At 44.8% G+C, this 21,915-nt stretch overlaps 2 protein-coding genes across 3 annotated transcripts in view; one reads left to right on the plus strand and one right to left on the minus strand.

The window, feature by feature from the left end:
• The first annotated feature begins 110 nt into the window (after window positions 1-110).
• Fam161b (FAM161 centrosomal protein B) lies at window positions 111-13,468 on the plus strand. Its single transcript, XM_048449144.3, has 9 exons — window positions 111-257; window positions 2,987-3,306; window positions 4,331-4,881; window positions 5,609-5,958; window positions 7,649-7,776; window positions 10,099-10,263; window positions 10,488-10,587; window positions 12,024-12,166; window positions 12,557-13,468. Exons 1-9 carry the CDS (start codon window positions 204-206, stop codon window positions 12,627-12,629), a joined length of 1,884 nt encoding a protein of 627 aa, XP_048305101.1. The 5' UTR covers window positions 111-203; the 3' UTR covers window positions 12,630-13,468.
• A 1,323-nt stretch (window positions 13,469-14,791) lies between these two features.
• The window catches only part of Znf410 (zinc finger protein 410), a 28,797-nt gene continuing 21,673 nt past the window's right edge, over window positions 14,792-21,915 (minus strand). For both annotated transcript variants that reach the window (XM_048449146.3, XM_048449145.3), the window contains 2 exons: window positions 21,003-21,130; window positions 14,792-15,506 (listed from right to left, as the gene is read on the minus strand). In XM_048449146.3, coding sequence (XP_048305103.1) covers window positions 15,468-15,506; window positions 21,003-21,130 — 167 coding nt within the window. In that variant the 3' untranslated portion in view covers window positions 14,792-15,467. The remainder of the gene's footprint in view (window positions 15,507-21,002; window positions 21,131-21,915) is intronic.

A 21,915-nucleotide genomic window follows, 5' to 3' on the forward strand; every position in this document is an offset into this window, starting at 1 on the left:
CAGTCCTTTCTGCAGACCGGAAGTAAAATGCGCGAAGAGATTAAGCCAATCAGAAAGTGGCTCCTGACTCCTGGGGCGGAACAGACTGGACACTGGAAGCCAATCCGAGGCTAGCGCTATAAAGGGGCGTGGTTACCAGTGCCTCGCCGGCCGCGCTGCTGTCACCGCTGCTGTCGCCGCTGCTTCTGCTTCTGGTTAGGAAGATGACTGTGGGGAGATCTACCGGGGTCCCCGAATGCGCCGAGTGGAGCCGTGAGGTGAGCGGAAAAAGGAGGAAGCACGATGCCTCAGAAAGGAATCCCCAAGAGGGGAAACTGTTTGGCGTTGCCGTGGAGACAGAGTCAGGGGCGTGTCACCAAAGGGCGTGGAATTAAAATTACCTGTGCTTAGATGTTGAGGGACTCTGTCTTGGGGATTTGAACCACTTGCTTCTTGTACCAGGCTCTGACATCGGAGAGCGTAGCAATAACAAACCACGAATTAACCTTGAAAATATTAAAGTGATCTCCAGCTACATACGATTTTCCAGAAAAGGCAAACCTAAGGGGCAAGTCGTTGCGAGCAACTGAGGAGGAGGGGAGAAACAGGGAGAGGCTTCCAAAGGCTGCCAAGGTTTTTGTTGTTTTAGAGTGAGGAAAATGTACTGTAGTAATGAATGCGCAGCTTTGCGAATATACTGAAGTTCATTCATCTGTATGTGTGCCTACTCTCAACCTCATTTTCTAGAAAACAAAACAGATTAAACAATTTCCCCCAAATCTATAAAGACCGAAGGTAGGCTGGTGGTTGCTTAGGGCTGACAGAGTGAGAAACGATGTGCGAGGGTTAAGGGAAATTAAAAAAAATAGCTACTAAAGGTTATAGTGTTTCTTTAGTTGTTGAGAATAATGGTCCTGGCCCCTTTGGGGGTAGAATGACCCTTTCATGGGTTGGGATATGAGATATTTACATCACGGTTCATAACAGTAGCAAAATTACAGCTTTGAAGAAGCAATACAAATAACTTTATGGTTTGGGGTCAGCCCAACATGGGGAACCGTATTAAGGGGTTGCATCATTAGGAAGGTTGAGAACCACTGCTCTACTGCTTTAGGGGAAGGAAGAAAAAGTTCTGAATTACACTGTGAGAATTAAGCAATTCTGCCTATATTAGAGCCAGTGCCTTAAAGAGTTGAGTTGTATACCAGGGGCATTGTGTTTCAGTAACATTTTTAAAAAGAAAGAGCCAGCATTATGGCTCAGACCTGTAATCTCAACAACTCAAGAGATTAAAGCATCAGGATCAAGGGTTCAAGGTCACCCTTTGACCCTGTCACAACAGAGAGAGAGAGAGAGAGAGAGAGAAGAAAAGGGGGAGAGAAAATTGAGCCTCAGATCACATGCTCTTCGGCAACAGAGCTAGGGGCACAGCACTCACAGATCTTTAACCCAACCCAGATGGACGGCTCCAATTGCAACTAAGCATCTCTATTCCACTCCTGGCCTAGTTCCTGCCAACCTAAGGGCATGTCAGGGCACCGTCCTCCAGCCACACCAGCTTCTTTTCATCACTTCAAGATTCACTTGAGGAAATAAAAATCAGCCTAAAACTGAAAATGAGACATTCCTGACCTCAGTGGTCCAGTTCTGCTCTCAGCTTTATAATGGCGGCAAAGCAGCATGCATTCGGCAGGAATAAGACTTTAAACTTTTATGTTCTACTCTTGTGGTACTGGGGACTGAGCCTAGGATCCCTGTGCATGGTAGGTAAGTGTTCTGCTGTGGAGCTAACGCCCAGCCCCAGATTTTTAGTCTTTAAATAGCAGTAGGATCTCAGTGTTGGGCAGTGGCTGAGACTTGCAGTTCCTAGTGAGTCACACAATCAGGAGAGTGTGGCTTGCTCTCAGGGCTCTATGCTGGTAAGCTAGATGCTCACCAGGTTAGCGTATTAGTGCCCTTCTACTTAAAGGTACTGTCTTCGAATGGGTTTATCTATCCGCAGCCCCATCGTAAGTGAAAGACCTCGGTGTCACTCAGACTAACAGATACAGCCAAGGAAGTGATAATGCTTGCTTAGCAGCTGTTGCCCTTTGTCCTGCTCTGTTACCCACCTTACTAGACCGTTCTCGATCCATCACAGCACCCGTCCAGAGTTGGCCCCCCTTCCCCTGACCCTCTTCGCAAAACAGTCCCAGCACACCGATGCTAAAACTCTGTCCCCGCACAATTGCTATAGTTTTCCTGGAGGCTATGCCACAAGTTGATGAATTTAATCCTGATTATTGGTACATCCCTGGCGACCTCGGACCCGTATCGGTAGAAAAGCTTTCCCAGGGCACATTTGTGTTATCCTGTTCTCACGAGAATACAAGCTTCATGACATACTAGGCACCCGGCCCATATGGTCTCATATACACATGGATGAACGTGGTTTTGGTGCTGGTGCTTCCCAGTGCCAGGCAAGGGCTCAGCCGCTGAGTTTCACTCCTAGCCCTTGACATATAAAAGTTGCTTGGGTGTTCTACTCTCCACGTTGCTCCTTCACCTAGACACATATTCCTCATGTTAATCATCCTTTCCTGGTGACGGTGTGGAGGTTGGTTAGGTTGTAAGGAAAGAAAGGGTGTCGGTGGGGAAATAAGAGAAGATGGGGAACAATTAGGTAAATCCCAAATCCACCTGGGAACAGAGGGTAGCCAAGGTCACGGCAGGCGTCCTGGAGCACTGAGAACAGAATGTGTGCTTCCCTCTAGGTACTCAGGGTGCTCTTCGTGCTGAACAGAGCAGGGAACTGGCATTAGCTCTTCTGCCACAGTTGCTGCCCTTAGACAGGCATATATAATACATTATATTGGGAAATGTCTTTTGAGTGAAGAACACATCTTACTTTTCTTTGCCCCTTCTTAGTCCCTAATATACCAGGCATTATTCAAAGTACGATTAAAGTCATTTTTGAGTCTCTCTGAAATTACAGTTTAACTCACTATTGATTTCTCTTTTATTTTAGATATTTCCCCCCAAATCCTCTTCAGACACTGAGCCAGAAGATGAACTGTCTGGAGAAGGGCTGGTTTTGCCCAGAGCTGGAAAACTCCATGAGTTCCTCAGCCCAGAGGAGGAAACAGATTCTGCTTCTGACTCCACTGGGAGCTTTTCTAGGACCTTACAAGTTGGGAAGCAGAAAGGCAGGTGGAGTCTGCTAGAGTCTCTGTGTCAGTCTGACCAAGACAGTGATCAGGATGGCTCTGAGGATGAGGAAGACTTAGAGACTTTCTTCCAAGACAAGAGCAGGGGGAAGCCACAGGTCCGGGACCCTCCATCTCTTAGGTAAGACACTCAGTGACTGCCACGTTCCGGCACACCAGGCCAATCATGCCATAGCTCAGGACCCTTGCCTTCCCTCTGTCAGATCACCTCTGGAAGTTGTCATTTATCTAAGACCCAGCCCAGAGTTAGCTCTGGGATCCAGCCACATGCTGTGATTCTTTTGAAAAATGCTATTTTATGTCTATGGGTGTTTTGCCTGCATGTACTGTGTACCATGTATTTGCCTAGTGACCGTGGAAAACAGAAGAACATTGGGTTCCCCTGAACTGAAGGTACAGACAGCTCTGAGCAAACGCTCTCAACTGCTGAACCATCTCTCCAGCCCACGTGTTTTGAGTCTTACCCGGCGATCAATCCTAAATAACTCTGGGCAGCACTTACTTAGTTGAAGCACAGGATGACCCACAGGATTCCTTTCCCAGACAGCCTCTCCTCCAAGAGTGACAAGGTTCATTGTCTGTGGCCAGGTCTGCCAATGCTGCGTATATGCTCTATCTTTTATGTTTTTTCCTCTTTTTGAGACAGAGTCTCATATACTGCAGGCTGACCTTAAACTCCTGAGCTTCCTTCCCAGTTACACCTCTCAAGGGCTTGGATTACAGGCATGCGCCACCACTCTAGCCTTTTTATCATTTAATATGTACTCTCTTTCCAATACCTTCATGAGTGGATATTATTTTTGCCACTCTACATGGGAGATCCAAACACCTCAAAGTTTGACTTGGATCCCTTGACTCTGCAGCCCTGTGCTCCCCACTGCACTGTTTCTCTTAGGCAGTTATCAGAATGCGAAGTGGCAATTCCTGCATGAATTCTTAGGGGATAGTTTCCATTGGGCCTCTGAGATTGTCTGTGGCAAGAAGGGAAGCCCTTGGGGCTTTGGGGCCAAGGCTGAGAAGCCTCTTGGCTATGATCCGCTGGACAGGGAGGATGGCGGGGTAAGGGATGGGGTGAGGGGGAACACACACTCAGAGAGGCCCTAGCCTTCTGACTTCAGGGTCTCACAGTGCAGCTTTCTCCTCAGGTGTGGTTCCATGAGGCGCTGCAGCTCCATGACCAGCCTTCCCTGTGACCTCGCCAAGACACAGAACCTGCCAGCCTCAGACTCTGGGCCTCCCTCCCAGCACAGAAGTGTCTGCTCCTGGGCATCCTCCATCACTGTCCCTCAGCCCTTCCGCATGACGCTACGGGAGGCCCAGAAGAAGGCCCGGTGGCTGGCCTCACCTGCCTCTTTTGAGCAGGAGAGGCTGCAGGCCCAGAAACAGGGCCAAGAGGAGTCTGAGTGCTTTCGACAGTTCCGGGCCCAGCCTGTGCCGGCGCATGTCTACCTCCCACTCTACCAGGAGATCGTGGAGCGCAGCGAGGCACGGAGGCGTGCAGGGATCCAGAAGAGGAAGGAGCTGCTTCTCTCCTCTTTGAAGCCCTTCAGCTTCCATGAAAGGAAAGAGCAGAAAAAGGAAGCTGCTCCACAGACAGACTCGGCTGCAGTGGCTCAGGCCAAGGTCCCCCCAAAGAAGGCCACTAGAAGGATCCCCAAGGCCATTCTGGAACCAGCCCTTGGGGACAAACTCCAGGGTAAGGATACAGAGGCGCTACGGGGATTTACATGAAGGTTCAGGGACTCCACTGGTGTGGAGATTACCCCATGCACAGTCTATGTAGTCAGCAGAGAGGATTAGGTCTGTCTGCAGTGGCTCTCCCCCTTCCTAATGCTGCGACCCTTTACTACAGTTCCTCATGCTGTACGTGCTGTGCTGACCCCCAACCAGAAAAGTATGTCATTGCTACTTCCTAACTGTCATGAATCGTAATATAAAATCTGATATAAAGGCTATCTGATGGGGTTGCAACCCACCGGTTGAGACACACTGGTCTATAGGGTGATCCTACAGCAACCCCCTCCTTGACCTGTCTCTGTAAGTACACGTGAAAGCCTCTGGGCCAGCACAGGGATGGAAGCAAAGGTCACGACATAAAGGACCTCCATCAGCCAGTGCCACTTCCAGCCTGCTGCCTCTGGGAAGGCCACCTCTCCCTCCCTCACCCTGGAGACGGACTAACCATTTGGGGGATGATTGTTAACATTTCCCTATTACTTACCACAGACTTTAGTGTTTAAATGAGGGTAAGTTTGGCCCGTGGTTGCCTGTGCCTGTAATCCCACCTTCTCAGGAGGTCAAGGCAGCAAGGTTTAGATAAATTGGAGACCAGTCTTGGCTGTACAGTGAGAGTCTGTCTCCAAAAAGGGGAGAGTGTCCTCCAGACTTGTCACCTCTCCTCTTCCTTCACTGCCCTCTCACAGAAGCAGAGCTCCTCAGGAAAATTCGAATCCAGATGCGAGCCATGGACATGCTCAAGATGGCTTCGTCCCCCATCAGCACGTCCAGTAGCCAGACTCCCCGCACAGCTGCCCGCACCCAGGAGGAAAAGCTGAGCTTTCTACAGACAGAATTCGGATTCCAGCCTCGGGTGAACCCTGTGGTCCCTGACTATGAGGGCCTTTACAAGGCTTTCCAGAGAAGAGCTGCCAAGAGAAGGGAGACCCGGGAGACAACGCGAAACAAGCCCTTCCTGTTACGGACGGCCAGCCTGTGCCACACTCCACGGCCCTGTGATGCCACTACTGCTGAAGGAGGGAGAAAGAGAACCCAGGCAGGTGGCAAGGAGGGCCAGGGTCTGAGGCCTGAGGCCTAACGTGCAATGGAGTAGGCCCAGGTCTCAAAGGAAGGCACTTGCCTTGACATTTTTCTTTTTCTGTTTTGATCACCTGCTCAGTTGCACTCGGATCCACATTCTTTTTTTTTTTTTTTTAAAGAAAAGATTTATTTACTATGTATACAGTGTTCTGCCTGCACGATAGAAGAGGGCACCAGATCTCATTATACATGAGTGTGAGCCCATGTGGGTGCTGGGAATTGAACTCAGGACCACCAGAAGAGCAGTTAGTTAGCAGATCTAAAGATCTGAGCTGTCTCTTCAGCCTCCAGCAGATCCACATTCTGTAAACTGAAAACAAGAACACACCTTTCCCACCTCCCTAGAGGGATTTCTGCAGATGTAAGTCCCAGCAAGCCTGAGAGCCCAGTCTGTCTTGGCTTTGTGTCCTGTCGCTGTGATAGAATACACTGACCAAAGCAGCTCATTGTAGCTCGTAGTCCCAGTCTGTTACAGCTGGGAAGTCACAGTGGCAGGACTTGAAGCAGCTCATCGTATTTATAGTCAAGAGCAAAGAGCGAGTGGACACACACTTGTGCTCGCTCTTTATCCACGCACACAGCTGGTGGGTCTCTCCATTAATTAACATAATCAGGATAACCCCATGGACACGCCCCCAGACCACCTGATCCAGACAGCTCCATAGTGAGATTTTCTTCCCAGTGATTCTAGAGTGGATTAGATGGACAAAGCTAATCACACAATTATAAAAAACATTTGGCCAGGCAGTGGTGGTGCACTCGGGAGGCAGAGGCAGGCAGATCTACAAGAGCTAGTTCCAGCACAGGCTCCAAAGCTACAGAGGAACCTTATCTTGAAATAAATAAATAAATAAAAACATTAGGATTGGGACCGGGTGGTAGTGGCTCATGTCTTTAATCCCAGCACTCGGGAGGCAGAGGCGGGCAAATCTCTTTGAGTTCAAAGCCAGCCAGGTCTACAAGAGCTAGTTTTAGGGAAGGCTCCAAAGCTACACAGAAACCCTGTCTCAGGAAAAAAAAAACATAACAAACAAGCAAAGAAACAAACAAACAAAAACATTAGGATTGGTAATCAAGTGTGGGCCTAAGATCTTGTTCTCCTTATCCCCAGGAGTGGGGGAAATAAAGATTCTCATTTCTAGTCCTTCACTGAAACTGAATCCTATTTAAGATAGAAACTAATTGCATGGGCTGGAGAGATGGCTCAGCGGATAAGAGCACTGGCTGCTCTTTTAGAGGTCCTGAGTTCAATTCCCAGCAACCACATGGTGACTCACAACAATCTGTACTGAGATATCGTGCCCTCTTCTGGCCTGCAGGCATACATGCAGACAGAACATTGTATATATAATGAATAAATCTTTTTTAAAAAAGAAAAAACGGGGGCTGGAGAGATGGCTCAGTGGTTAAGAGCATTGCCTGCTCTTCCAAAGGTCTTGAGTTCAATTCCCAGCAACCATATGGTGGCTCACAACCACCTGTAATGAGATCTGGTGCCCTCTCTGGCCTGCAGACACACATGTAAGCAGATATTGTATGCATAATAAATGAATAAATATTTTTTTTTAAAAAAAGAAAAAACTATTTATTTAAAAAGAAGAAACGAATTTCATGTTGTCACCAATACCAGCTCTCCTTTCTTGTAGAAGTCCCCTCAGCCAGCTGCTACCCCCTTGCCAAGGAGTCATTCTCTGAGTGGTCTTGCTTCCTTTTCTGCCAACACCCTCCCTGTGCACATCACAGATGCTACCAGGAAGAGGGAGTCTGCAGTCAGGTGAGTGAGGAGGTCACAGCAGACCCATGGCAGAACTAGAGCTGGTCGTGCTGTTGGGCCTCTTCTGCCATATCAGAGACATCTTATGGGGTGGAGGAATTCTCTGATGGGGCGGGAATATGTGTTCCCATCCAACAAATCCTTTTGAGGTTTTTTGTCTGTGCAAGACACAATGTCAAGCCAGAGATACCCTGGGGAACTTAGAGTGTAATATGAAGTCTGAAATGTGGGGTTTTTTTCAGGTGATGACCCTGTCTTATGAGTAGTCAGTATAGAGGACTGTGACAACACAGGGGTGCCTAGGGTAGTGGTCTCACATGTCTAAGGTAAAACATGAAGAATAAGAATAAGGAGGAAGGGACTGGGAGATGACTCAGTTGGTAAAGCCTTTGCCGTGCAAACCTGAGGACCCGAGTTCAGATCTCAGCACCCTGTGTCTGTGCCTACAGCTGTGCCTACAGCACTTGCTCTTTTGGGTCAGTAGTGGATGGAGAGAGAAAATCCTCCAGCTGGTTGGACATCCATTCTAGCCAAAATGGGAGTTCCATATTCAGTGAGCAGCTGCTGTCTCAACATAAGATGATGCCAGCTAGGTGGCAGAGTAGATAAATGCACTTGCTGGTGAGCCTGCCGACCTCAGTTCAATCCCTGGACCCCGTGGTAGAATGTGAGAATTGACTCTTGCAAGCTCTCCCTGACTTCCACATGCATACTATGAAAACTGCCCCCTCTAAGGAATAAGGAGGAACTAGTCAGACAAATGCTAGAGAGACAGAAGTTTCCAGAGAATGTGTAAAGCCTGCCTATGAGACTGTTTTTGTCCAGCCTGCTGTCCCTTGTAGTGTGCTCAATGACCTTTTCTTTCCAGAAGAAAAAAAAAAAAGGAAGACCAAGTCTGTGGACTTTCTAGCAGTTAAGCTGACCTGCCTCTGTGGTGCTGTTCTCATTTGGTCAGAAAGGAGTCCTATGCCAGGGCTCTGGAGTGAGCCAGGGAGCAATGATCTAGTTCAGCCTGGGCTGACATCCCAGTTCCTCCCGAGAGGCTCCCAGGGCATAGCAGGACCCTATGTTCCCGTCACACCTTGCAAGAATATATTTAGGATGCAGTGATATTCCTTCCTTCCTCAGATTTCATGACTACTAACCCCAGGCCAAGCGCACCAGTATCCCAAGGCCTAGGAAGCGACTCTATATGCTGTTCAATGGCGGGGTAGACACTTTAGCAGATTAAGCTTTTGTGCCTTTCTTCCTGCTGTTTGTATGTCTACGTGCAGAGTCTTGACTATTTTGTCTTTTGGGGGAACCCACCACAGAACTCTAGAGTAATTACATGAACTGAGTACTCCAAGTTGAACCCATATTACCTACATTGGAGGCCTGTTTCCAGACCTTCATGGAAATGGAGATTTGACCTCTCAGAGAACTGGGAACCTAAGTCACTGCCTGCACAATGGTAAAGGGCAAACTCGGGAATCCACCATCCTGGTTCTGGTTTTGGTTTCCCTTTGTATTCTGAGTAGCTGTGAACAAGAGACTTTCTGCCTCTCGGCCCCATGTCAGAAGGGGGCCTCACATGTCTACCTCATCAAGGCCTTGTGAGAATTACATGAAATGTAATGGTCTTTGGCTCCTTGTGGGCGGCTTGGTAAACAGTAGCTATAGTACTACTCCAGACAGGGGAAAAGCCTAGCAGACCTACTGAATTTTAGCTATGTAAGGCCATTTTAACTCGTGTGTTCTGCAAAGTGGGAAATCACAGGACACAAAGGGCTGGAAAGGCATAATCTACCACTGTTTTCTACTCCAGAATAGATGCTGAGATGGGGTTCCACGTGGGGCAGGCTGACATCAAACCTACTAAGTAGCTGGGATATCCTGAGCATCCAATTCAATTCTGCTCTCAAGTACTAGGATTACAGGTGTTCACCACCATGCCCATCCCCAGAATCATTCTTTCTGGAAGTGTACTTGTGGCAAATTTATAGAAAATATCTTATTCGTAGAAACACCAGCTAGGGGCTGAAGATGTCTCCGTGGTTAAGAGCATGTACTATGGAGGACTTGAATATGGGTCCTAGACCCACACTGGGCAGCTGACAACCGCCTGTCACTCCAGCAGACTTGATGCCCTCTCTGGACCCTGGAGGCACCTGCACTCACATGAGCACATACCCCTTCATACAAACAAACAAAAATCTTACCCAAAACAAAAAAACAAAACAAAACAAAAAACCACTTAACTGACTTTGACTTTCCAGAGAAGTCACTAAGATTGCTTATAAATGTATCCAGGTTATCTCTCCCTTTTGCTTTCTCCTTTAGAATGTCACTTGAAAAAAAGGACAAATCAGACAAGAGCATTCAGTGGCTGGAGATGCACAAAAAGAACTGTCAAGCCATGTCTAAATCAGTGACCCTGCGGGCAAAAGCCATGGATCCCCATAAAAGCCTGGAAGAGGTGTTCAAAGCAAAACTTAAAGAGAACCGGTCAGTGTCCCCCATGTTCAGAGGAGCACCTGGATTAAGTTCCAGCACATCGTGGGCTTTGAAATAGCAAGATGGAGTCAGGGTAAACTGAGTCATCAAAGTTAGTCAAGGATTTTTGGTAGGCAGTAGGAATTCAGTGTACATAGGAATGACTCTGCTTAATCTGAATGAAGGGTTTTCTGACTAAAAAGATTGGTTGCTTCTAAAAACTTTGTTAATTCCAGGAACAATGACCGTAAAAGAACAAAGGAATATAAGAAAGAATTGGAAGAAATGAAGAGAAGAATACAAACAAGGCCCTATCTTTTCGAACAAGTTACCAAGGTAAACCGAGACTCTCAACTCTTCTCTGCCTTGAGTCAAAGCTTCTTAGAAACTGTGAAAAGATTTTACTGTGTGAGTATCAGAGTTCCCTAAGACTCAGATACTCTAAATTGAACTCCATCATGGTTAACCTTTTCAATTTGATTGTACTGAATGACCTAGAAAGTTAAAGTAGTACACTTCTGGGTGTGTCTTGGAGAGTGTTTCCAGAAAGAAGGAAGGAAGGAAGACCCACCCTGACTATGGGCAGCACGATCTCATAGCTGGGGGCCCAGGTGATGAAAGGCGCGGGCACACATTCTCTTTGATTCCTGGCCATCATGATATGCTCAGCCTCTGCCACATGCTTTTACCTCCATAATGTTCAGCCTTGCCAGACGTTCAAAGTGACAGGGCCAAGGGACCATGGACTCAGACTTCCGAAACTATGAGCCAAAACAAGTATTTCTTTTCACTTTTTAAAATATAAAGATATTTGAGACAGGGTTTCTTTTTATATATGGTGCAAGCTGACCTGTAACTCATTGAGTACAGGCTGGACTTGGATGCACCATCCTCCTTCCTGCCTTACTCTCCCCTTGCTGAGATTAAAGAAATGCACCACCACACCCAGCTTTTACATTGCTACGTCAGGCAATTAGTTAGTGACAAAGGCTATTTGTTTTATTAATGCCATTTTACTCCAAACATAGGTCCTTAAGGGTCAGGGTGCTTGCTTTTAAGCACCCCAGAAAGCTCTTTCCAGAGATCTCCCTAGGAAGCTCTGGAGTCCTTAAACTCCACCCCAGGCAGTTAAGTGCTGTGTCTGACTCTGGTTCAGTGTGGGTGAGAGCTCCATCATACAAGTGTGTGCTATTCCTAGGTAATGGTGGATCTCCTTCTGCTGCTGATACCCCTCCCGCTAGAATTTACTTAGGCTGACCTCCTTAGGTCCATTTTTGTCAAGAAAGCTCGTTTTTCTTTTCACAACAGATCTTTCAACATACTAGAACCAAAAGCCTGTGGTTTTGTTCTTGAATAGGTAAAACAAGATAGGCTTCTTCTAACTATATACAGACCATTCTCATTCTGCTAAGGATTTTTAATATGTTAGTCTTCCTGCTGATGATGGTTTGGTTGCTTTTCAAAGGTGTGACTCTCAAATTAATTAACAGCTGACACCTCCCAGAAGTGTAGACCTCATCTGAGACCTTCTAAATGGAAACTTGCATTTGAACAAGATCCCCATGGGGCTCCTTTTTTTTTTTTTTTTTTTTTTTTTTTTTTTTTACCAACTATGGCTATAAAATAAGCCTCTAAGTGATTTTGGTGCCAACTTTTGTCTAGCACTAAAGGTGGGGGTGGTAGAAGGGGCAATATTATAAAAACTGATCACCCAGGTAGCTCAGAATCATAATTCATGAGACTTCTACAGTCAACCAACTTCCACTCCACAGGCCCTCGCCAGGAAAGAAGCAGAAGAGCGGTATCGGGACACCCTGAGGCAGGCTGGCCTGGAGGAAGAGTTTGTGAGAACCAAGAGTCAAGGCACACAGGCTGTGCAAGGCAAGAAGAAAGCCAAAGCCAAGGATTCTCCTAGGTACTGAGACCCTGGTATCATCTGTGGCTCTAACTTGTCATCCCCAATGACGCCACTAGGGAAAAATTTAGAGACGTTACTCATTTTGAGTTTACAGTCCTATACTTCCGTAACAGCTTGTTCACACACCTCTACTTGTGAGATGATCAAACTGCTTGGCTGGCAGACCTCTCCTTAGAGCTAACTCCCTGGTATCACCTCTTTCATAACTAATATGTCATAAGGCAAAGAAAGAAAAGCAGAATATTACTGCTATTTCCAATTTTCTTGTTTTAATCCCAAGTAATTCCCGTTTTTATCTTTAAAATTCTATTTCTACCAAATAATAAAAATGCTGAGACCATTCTTAAGCCTTATACATCCTTTCAATTTACAATATTGTTTTTCTAGCATCCATGATACTATAAAACTCAGCATCCAAGATTCATGGCAGGATTTAGATGACTCTGGACCAGCCTGCTGACCCGTGGAGGAACTAGAAGAGCAATGGCTTGAACAGCCAACCAAACTGCTTGTTGAAGCCGTTCGTTCGTCATGACCACATCTCATCATCAAGCAGCCAACTAGGTGAGGAGCTTGAGTTCAGAGCCATGGCTACTGTTAGGGAATGGGAGAAAATAACAACAGAAATGGCTGAAGAGATCAAAGTACAGTCGAGGGTGGGGTTCAAGGTTCTTGCTTTGCACTTGACATCAAGGAGTGGGCACAGAAAACGAGGTAGAAGCCCACACATATGGAGTAGGTGCAAGAGGAATCCAGGTAGAAAAACAGGTAGCAATAAGGAACTAGGGATCCAGGGCTGCCAGACCATACACATTCTCATCAGCAGCCAGAAACCTGGTGTTCTGGCAACCAAACCTTTAGGAATACTGTGCGTGTAATAAAACATAGTTCTCAGTCTACATCTGAAACCTGATGCACAGGCCCTACCACTAGCATCTGATACACATGAACAGGTCAGTTTTTGTTGTTTGTAGGATGTCTTTCGCACCCCTTGCCTCCACCTACTGTATGCCCTGTAGCACCCCTCTTTGGGTTGTTAACAACAAAAATGTTTCCAGATATTGCCAAATGGCCTCTAGAAGGCAAAAAAGTCCTGGATTGAACATCACTGCTGTAGAAAGCAAAGAAAGACTGGTAATTTTGGAAAAAAACAAGTAATTGCTATGAGCTTAGTCTCCATACTAATGGATAATTCTGCATGCCAATAACAAACTCACAACAGCAGTTCTGTTCTGCCGTTCTTGAGAACACAGCACTGTTTGAATGTTTGTAACAGCATAAAATTCATTTTATATAAAACTTCTGAACACTGTGATTTTGTACTAATAAGTGATCTTCGGGATGTTTTTGTCAATTAGCTGTGTTGTAGGCAGATAACAGGCTAATAGAAGCCCATTTCTCATGTTTAACCATTTCTGGAAAAATTACCATTTATTACTGCCATTCTTCAAGACTTAGACATATTTTTGATGAGTCTGATACTCTGACAATAGCAATTTAGGTTTGCCAGTTCTGTTTGCTTGTTTTTTTTTTTTTTTTAAAGTTGAGGTAGCTCTCATTGTCCTGGAACTCTCTATGTTCTAGGCTGGCCTTGAACTCAAGTGATCCAGCTGCCTCTGCCTCCTGTGTGCTAACATTAAAGGGGGGCACCACCACCACCAGCTTAGGTTTGCTAGTTCTAAATAGTGGTGTCAGGTTTTCTTTTTCAAGATAGTGTTTTTTGCATAGACCAGGCTAGCCTCAAACTCAGATCTACTCTCTGCCTACCCAGTGCTGGGATTAAAGGCATGTACCACCACCTTGTCTGGTGTCTGGTTTCCTAAGGCTCCTCAGTTCAGTTTTACCTATATAGTACCCTAAAAGCTAGCACCCTATCTTATGGTAGTAGTGTTTCTCCTTATTTTTAAAATTATGGTGTGTGTGTTGTGAGGGGTATGTGCATGAATGCAGATCCCCACAGAAGCCAGCAGAGGGCATCAGATCCTTTAGAGCTGGAGTCAGAGGGTGTTGTGAGCTCCTTGATGTGGGTGCAGGCATCCTCTGGAAGAGCAGCAAGTACTCTTAACTGCTAAACCATCTCTCTAAACAAAAGTGTGTTTTTCCCTTCTTTTTCTTTCTGGGGACAAGTTCTTACCATGTAGTTTTGTCTATCCTGGAATTTCCTATGTCAATCAGAAATCTGTCCTCTGAATGCTGGGGTGCCACCACACCTGGCTTATTTTCTTAAGACAGTGTCTCACTGTATAGACTTGGCTACCTGGAACTTATGTGACTAGGCTGGTCTCAAACTCGTAAGGGATCTGACTGCCTTAAAGGGATGACTCCTATCCCTAGCCCCCTTTCTCTTTTCTTTTCAGTGCCCTATCTTAAAGAGGAAACTGGATTATTTTCTTGACCTCTTCTCTAAAAACACATCTGTCTAAAACAGCAGTTCTCAACCTATGGGTCGTGATCCCATCAGATATTTACATTACAGTTCATAACAGTAGCAAAATTAAAGTTATGAAGTAGCAACAGAGAAAATTTTATGGTTGGGGTCAGCACAACAGGAGGAACTGTATTAAAGGGCTGCAGCATTAGGACGGTTCAGAACCACTGGTCTAAAACAAGAGCCAAAGAACAGACTGGTTGTTTTGTTTATTTAAAAGGAAAACTGAAACTCTAGATCATGTGGTTTTTAACTTAAAAAAAAAAACCCTCATAACATGCTACTTTAAGTCCCATAAACAAAACAAAATGACCAAGTACAGGTGTACAGGTACCTCAGCCTGGGCCAAGGGGAGATTCAAGTAATTTATGTTTTACAGCCCAATGGCTGAGAGTCTTTTATGCAGGTTGCTAAAGGAAGAATGTCACAACATAACTGGCATCACTCCCTTCTTCAAAGCAACAAGGCATCTTGAAAACTCAATGTCCTGGTGAAGTTCTATAGTTGGAAGCAGGCCATCATTTAACCATATGAAGATAGCTGGGTCTAGGATGAAAACTCTCCGAAGGAAAACTTGCACAGTCACAATGCAAATAGTCATCCAGCATATTATTACACTGCAGTAGAAAGAGAGGCAGCTACAGTATCCAGCCCATTCGTCACTGCCTCACTCTGTCAGGATCAGATGGAGGTTGAAGAGAAGCCCTTAGAAGGATCCCTCTTTTCAGCCAGGGATGATGAATAGAAGCAAGGCGAGATCTTTGGCCTTCACAGATTCATTTTAGTTCTGGCAGAATGTGAGTCTTCTGGATCTGTTCCCATCATGCACTCTGGAGTCAGATAGAGCTGCTTCTCCAGAGGTCAGCACACTCATGTCTGTCTTTCAGTTAAATCTCCTTGATTTAGTAACTATAAAATTGAAAACAAATATAGACTAGGTTACAGATGAATTACAGAAGCAAAAGAACATCTCAGACTAAATGAAAGGGTTAAGAGTGGAATCTGGGGAATGAACTGATAAATCCAGTAAAGGATGATGGGCAGAACTTACTTATAATCTGTTTTTAATTTTTTAAAAAAGATTTATTTATTGCGTATACAGTGTTCCTCCTGCCTGTATACCTTCATGCCAGAGAGGGCACCAGATCTCATTACAGATGGTTGTGAGCCACCATGTGGTTGCTGAGAATTGAACTCAGGACCTCAGAAGGGCAGTCAGTGCTCTTAACCTCTGAGCCATCTCTCTAGTTCGTTTTAAATTTTTTTTTTAAAGATGATTTATTTTTATTTCTTATGTACTGGTATTTTACCTGTATATATGTTTCTATGAGGGTGCTGAACTCCCCTGGAGTTACAGTTGTGAGCTGTAATGTGGTACTGGGAATTGAACCTGGGTCCTTTGGAAGAGTGGCCAGTGCTCTTAACCACCGAGCCATCTTTCCAGCTCCCAAAAGCTTGCTTTTGTTGTTATTTTGTGAGACAGGGTTTCTCTGTGTAGCCCTGGCTGTCCTGGAACTTGCTATATAGACCAGACCAGTTTTGAACTCAGAGATCTACCTACCCCTGCCTCCTGAGTGCTAGGATTAAAGGTGTGTGCCACCATGTCTGGCTGCCACATTAACTGTGGCAATAAAATAACCTGAATCTACAAGTTCAACGATTGTGTTCATACCCACCAGTCAGTGATGGAATAATCACCGCAGGGAAATCAATAATGGTAGAACCAAACTGTTGTAAAGCCAGAGTCAATCCAAAATACTGACAAGCAGGGAAGAGAGCTGTTTCTGTTACAAGTCCTGAAGCAGGGACCTGCCCATTAGAGACTCAGGGTTTCAGTCGGCTTAAAACCTTTTCTGTGGTGAAGGGAGACAGGCCTGAGGACTCCTCCACTGATATTCCACTCTATGTTGTTCAGTTTCTGAATATTAACTGATGAAACCAGTTTCCATCTGTGCGTGTACGTACATATGTTCATGAAGGAGGTCCATATGCCATCTACCTTGTTTTTTTGAGACAAGGGCTCTTGCTACCTGAAGCTCATGAGTTTTGATGCATTCACACATTGTCCGTCTCTATCTTCCCAGTGTAGGATTACAAGGCACATGCTGACAAACCTAGAATTTTTTTTTAAACTCCCCAATGTTGGGATTATAGGCATGTGTCACTATGCCAAACTGTTTTTTACAAGGGTTCTTGGGAGCCAATTTAGGTACTCATGCTTGTATGGCAATAACTTGACAAAAATGAGCTACTTCCCCAGTCCCACCAGAAAACAGAGCATGCCAGGAAGCAATATTCCTCCCTGGTCTCTGCTTCATTGCCTGATTCTAGGTCCCTGCCCTGGCTTTCCTCCATGAAGAACTCCAATCCATACGCTGTAATAAACCTTTTCTTCCTAACTTGCTTTTGGTCCTGGTGTTTAAATCACAGCAATGGAGAAACAAAGTAATATGTTAACCAAATGAAAATATGGACTCTGTTTCAAGTACACAACCAAAGACAGTTTTTTTTTCTTTTTTTTAAATATTTATTCATTTATTATGCATACAATATCTGCCTACATGTGTGCCTGCAGGCCAGAGAGGGCACCAGACCTCATTACAGATGGTTGTGAGCCACCATATGGTTGCTGGGAATTGAACTCAAGACCTTTGGAAGAGCAGGCAATGCTCTTAACCACTGAGCCATCTCTCCAGCCCCCCCAAAGACAGTTTTGAGGAGATAAAAAACAGAAACTAAATATTAGAGGACAACAAATTATTACTAAACTTGTTGGGTATGGAAAGACAGTTATTTTAAATCCTTATCTTTTAAGAAGTATACTTTAAAAAATTACAGATATGTCTATAATGCTTCAAAATATTCTGGCACAAACAGTAAGAGAACAAAAGAAGTATAAACTACGGAGGGACTGGAAAATGGCTCAGCAATTAAGAGCATTTGCTGCTCTTGCAGAAAAGTAAACTTGGTTCCCAGTGACTACTCGGTGGCTCACAACCACCCGTAACTCCAGTTCAAAAGGATCTGATGCCTTCTTTGGCCTCTCAGGGAACCAGGCATGCATGGGATACACAGATATACATGTAGTCAAAACAAACACGTAGAATAAAAATAATTGTTCAGGTTGGGTGAACGGTACATGGATTTTTATACCCACACCTCTCTCAATAGACCCTCCTAAAGTTATTTATTTAAAATAAATTTCAAAGTAGAAAAATGAAGAGAGGCAAAAATACAAGTGGCAGTGGCGTGAGACAGAGATGAAAGGTTCCAAAACAGCAACCTACAAAAGGTAACTTAGAACCAATAATACCAACAGTAGAATGTTCAACACAAAATAACAAGTTACAACAACAAACAAAGTCCTGACACAGTATGCTGACATGAATGCCCAGAAACCTGTCATTCTAGATAACCCAAGAGTTAATATGTTTAGAATATTTAGAGTTATTTGAATACTCTAATGGCTTACTAGGGCATTAAAGGCTATCCTGAAAGGAAAGAGGGAAAAGGAGAGGTTGTAAAACAAAACACTGGCGATCTCTGCAGAAAGCCTATCCATATGCCATGAACATGTGATGGTCACACACTCTCAAGACACAAGGTCAAGGCCTAATTGGTTTTCACTGTTTTCTGGGTCAGTCAAGATGATACAGTTGGAAGAGCTCAGAGTCAATCTAAATCTCCTTGACTGGGATGATAGGTCTCAGCAAACAAGCAATTGAACAAGATCCTTTTAGCTAGATGGTTTGTCCTGTTAGCTCCCAGACTCATGACCATAGTGGGAAAACGACACCTTTTTTTGAACAGGAAAAGATTCAGATAAAGGTTTTTGGCCTTTTTTTTATGCTTAGGTGTTTTGTTGTAGTTGTTTGTGGCAGGGTCTCATCATGTAGCCTTGGTTGGCCTAGCATTCATCATGTAGACCAGGCTGGCCCCAAACTCATAGAAATCTGCCTGTCTCTGCCTCCCAAATGCTTGTATTAAAGGGTATGTTCTACCACACTGGCCCAATTTTGCCCCCCTCCCTTTTTGAGAGAAGGGCTCACTCTGTAGCCCAGGAGGATATCCTGGAACTCACTCAGCAGTCTAGATTGCCTTCTAACACATAATTCTTCTGGTTTCTCAGTGGTGGGATAATAGACACATGTCAACATGCCTGGTATAAAGAACTGTTTTATGATAGTGATGCATGCCTGTAATCCCAGCACTTGGGAGGCAGAGGCAGGCGGAGCTCTGTGAGTTCAAGGCCAGCCTTAGTCTACAATTCAGAGTTCCAGGACAGCCAGAGCTGTTACAGAGAAACCTTATACCAAAACCAAAAAATATTTGCATGGATTATTATCATGTAAGTAATATATTCTGATCATACTCTAACCCCAATTGACCTTACTTTTCTATGAAACCCAACCCTCTCTTCTTTTCATGATATCAGCTTAATTTCCCCATTTTTAGAGTGTCTATTACCACCTATCGCATTTTTAAGATGGTATGTATACGCGTGTTTGAATATATGCAGGAACATATGAGTGTGGAGGCCTAAGATTGATGGCCAGTATCTTCCTTGATCACTCTCCATTTTATTTATCAGTCAGGGACTCTCAGTGAACCCAGAGCTTGCCGATTCTAGTTAGTTAGCCACCTTGTCCCAGGAAATACTGGGACTGACAAGTGCCTGACACGGCTACCCAGTATTGCCATTGGTGCTTGGGATCTGAATGACGACTAAGTTTGTCTGGCAAGAGCTTTATCCACTGAGCCACTTCTGCATATTTTTTTCTCATGTGTGGTGTGTATAGTGTGTGTAAGTGTGTATTTTGTTATGTCTGTGTGCACATGTATGTACAAGTGTGGAGACCACAAGTTAATGTTGCCTTTTTCTATTGCTTCTCCACCATTGTTTTTTCATTTTTTTAATCTTTCCTTTTAATTTATTCTTTGTGTTTTTCACATCATGCACCTCCATCCCATTCCTTTCCCCGTCCCTTTGTATCTGCCCTTGCAACCTCCCCCAACAAAATAAGATTTAAGAGAAAGAAAAGATAAAGAAAAAAAAAGAAGAAAAAATCAATCTCATCATGGAAACTGTGGTGTGACACAGTGAGTCAGTCATGCAGTAAATCCTTTTATCCACACATCTTTATTTGCAAGTGCTCATTGCAGAGTTACTGGTCTGTTTCCAGGCCTCTGGGTTCTGCTACACTATTGATGCTGGGCCCTCACTGGAACACTTCTCTTGGTTTTCCTGTTGTGGAGATCCTGCACCTTTGGGTATGAGGGACCAGTCCCTTCACGTGCTCTAGCAGATCACAGATGGGATGGATGTTGGGGCGCGGGGGGGGGGGGGGGCCCTGGGTAGTTGCAGGTTTGGTTAGCCCACAAGCTCTCTGGCATAGGGGCTACTCTCCCAAATGCTGCAGCTAATGAGGGTCAGGGACAGCCCTCCTACTCTAATGCCCTTAGGGTCAGCTCTCCCACCTGCCTCAGGCATTGATGTGAAGTGGTAGAGCATCTCTCTGCTGCCTATGCTGTCACATGACAGATGAGTAATGGGGACAGCTCTCTCATGCCCACAACATACAGGCTCGCTCACCCACACCTTTGCTAATGTTTTCAACTTTTAAAACACCTTTTCTACATTATTTTGTATGCACAGCCTTATAAAACCACACAAATATGTCATGGGAGTCAGCTCTCTCCATTATATGGGTTTTCAGGAATCCAATTCAGATCATTAAGCTTGGTGGCAAGCATCTTTACAGATTCAGTTATCTTGCTGGCCCTTCTCCCCATTTCTTGAGACATGGTCTCTCATTGAATCTGGACGCAAAAATTAATTTCATAGACTGGCTACTCCCTAGCACAGCATTACAGATCTCTATCGCCCACATCTGGCTTTAACATGGGTGCTAGGGATCTGAATTCAAGTCCTCATGCTCGCATCACAGGTACTTTATCAACTGAGCCATCTGCCCAGACACTTGTGGTGTTCTGTTTTGGGACTTGCTTTGTAGAACAGGTTGGCCTTGAACTTCCAGAGATCTGCCTACCTCTGCCTCCTGAATACTGGAATTAAAGTATGTGTCACCACTGCCCTGATATCCTCTTTATTGACCTCCATGGATATCTGCAATCATGTGCATGCGTGACACAGAGTACTAATAGTTAAAAATAAACTTTAAAAAGTATATTTGAGAGTGCTTAGACCTCAACAGTGTCAGCTCAATCTCCCAAGTCACAAAACAACAGACTGCAGTAACACTGGACTAATGCTTAAAGGAAAATAAGTCAAAGTTACAGGAAGTGGAGGTTAGCAAATTTTAGATCCAGTAAACTAGATTCTCAATCACTGTCCATTTAAGTCACCACAGAAACAAAGTAAGGGCAGGAGAGAGATGGCTTTACCTCCTGTGGATTTACCGCAGTTAAGACAGAGACTTCATAGGACTGCCTCCCCGACTGCATGGCCACCAAGTGATGTGTCACATCAGTCACGGAGGACAGGGGACGTGAGGATCCTTCAGTAAGCACCTCTGTGAAACAAGAGGAAATTATCATCAACGAATAGTGATCCACGTGCACACCCACTGCTTCATCAAGCCAACCATTACAAACGCTAACTCTGTTCCCTGGAAAATTCAACCCCAAATTTTCACTTTTTCATTGTTAGTGGATTTAGAAAGTATTACAAAAGAAGGGTGGGAAGTTAAAGAAACTTGGATATAAGAATGACAATTTTTCAATGTAACAATTTAGAATAATATGTTTTTCAGACTGTTACCTGGATTAAAACTATATGAAATAGGGCAAACACTGCACAGGCAGGCAGACCAGAGCATGAGAACCAGCCCTTGCGGCCGTCAATACTGATGTTCTGAGCAGTATGTTCACATCAAGAACATGAGCTAATCCTGGCTTCAGAATTCACACTCTGTCCCTTCCCTTGACTTTGCTCTTCAAGGCCAGCAAAGCTCTCCATGCCACTTCCGTCTTCTGATGTGGTCAGCACCAGTGCTGCTCAGGGACCGGGTGGAACGGGGGAGCACATTTTGGGACTTGTAAGCTCCACACTGAAGTTACAAAAACCTCAGACTGTGAAGGAAGAAGTGACTAAACACAGGGTCTCATACTTAGTAGACATTCATCAGGGGATCACCATGAAAATTTTGGAAATAGTATTACAGATAAACCACTTAGCCCTCAAGCAAACTACAAGGTTTTTTTTTCTTTTTCTTCTTCTTTGGGAGGTTTTGTAGCCTGGATTGCTCTTCCTTCCAGACTGTATTGCATAATGAATGTTTGCTGATGTAATTTCATC

Source organism: Myodes glareolus, chromosome 11, assembly GCF_982192425.1.
Source record: "Myodes glareolus chromosome 11, mMyoGla1.1, whole genome shotgun sequence".
Classification (NCBI taxonomy): domain Eukaryota; kingdom Metazoa; phylum Chordata; class Mammalia; order Rodentia; family Cricetidae; genus Myodes; species Myodes glareolus.

Coding starts and splice junctions, on each gene's coding strand:
- Fam161b (XM_048449144.3), top strand. CDS start 204: ATGACTGTGGGGAGATCTACCGGGGTCCCCGAATGCGCCGAGTGGAGC. Junction 258..2,986: donor GCGCCGAGTGGAGCCGTGAG/GTGAGCGGAAAA, acceptor CTTTTATTTTAG/ATATTTCCCCCCAAATCCTC. Junction 12,167..12,556: donor AAAGCCAAGGATTCTCCTAG/GTACTGAGACCC, acceptor TTGTTTTTCTAG/CATCCATGATACTATAAAAC.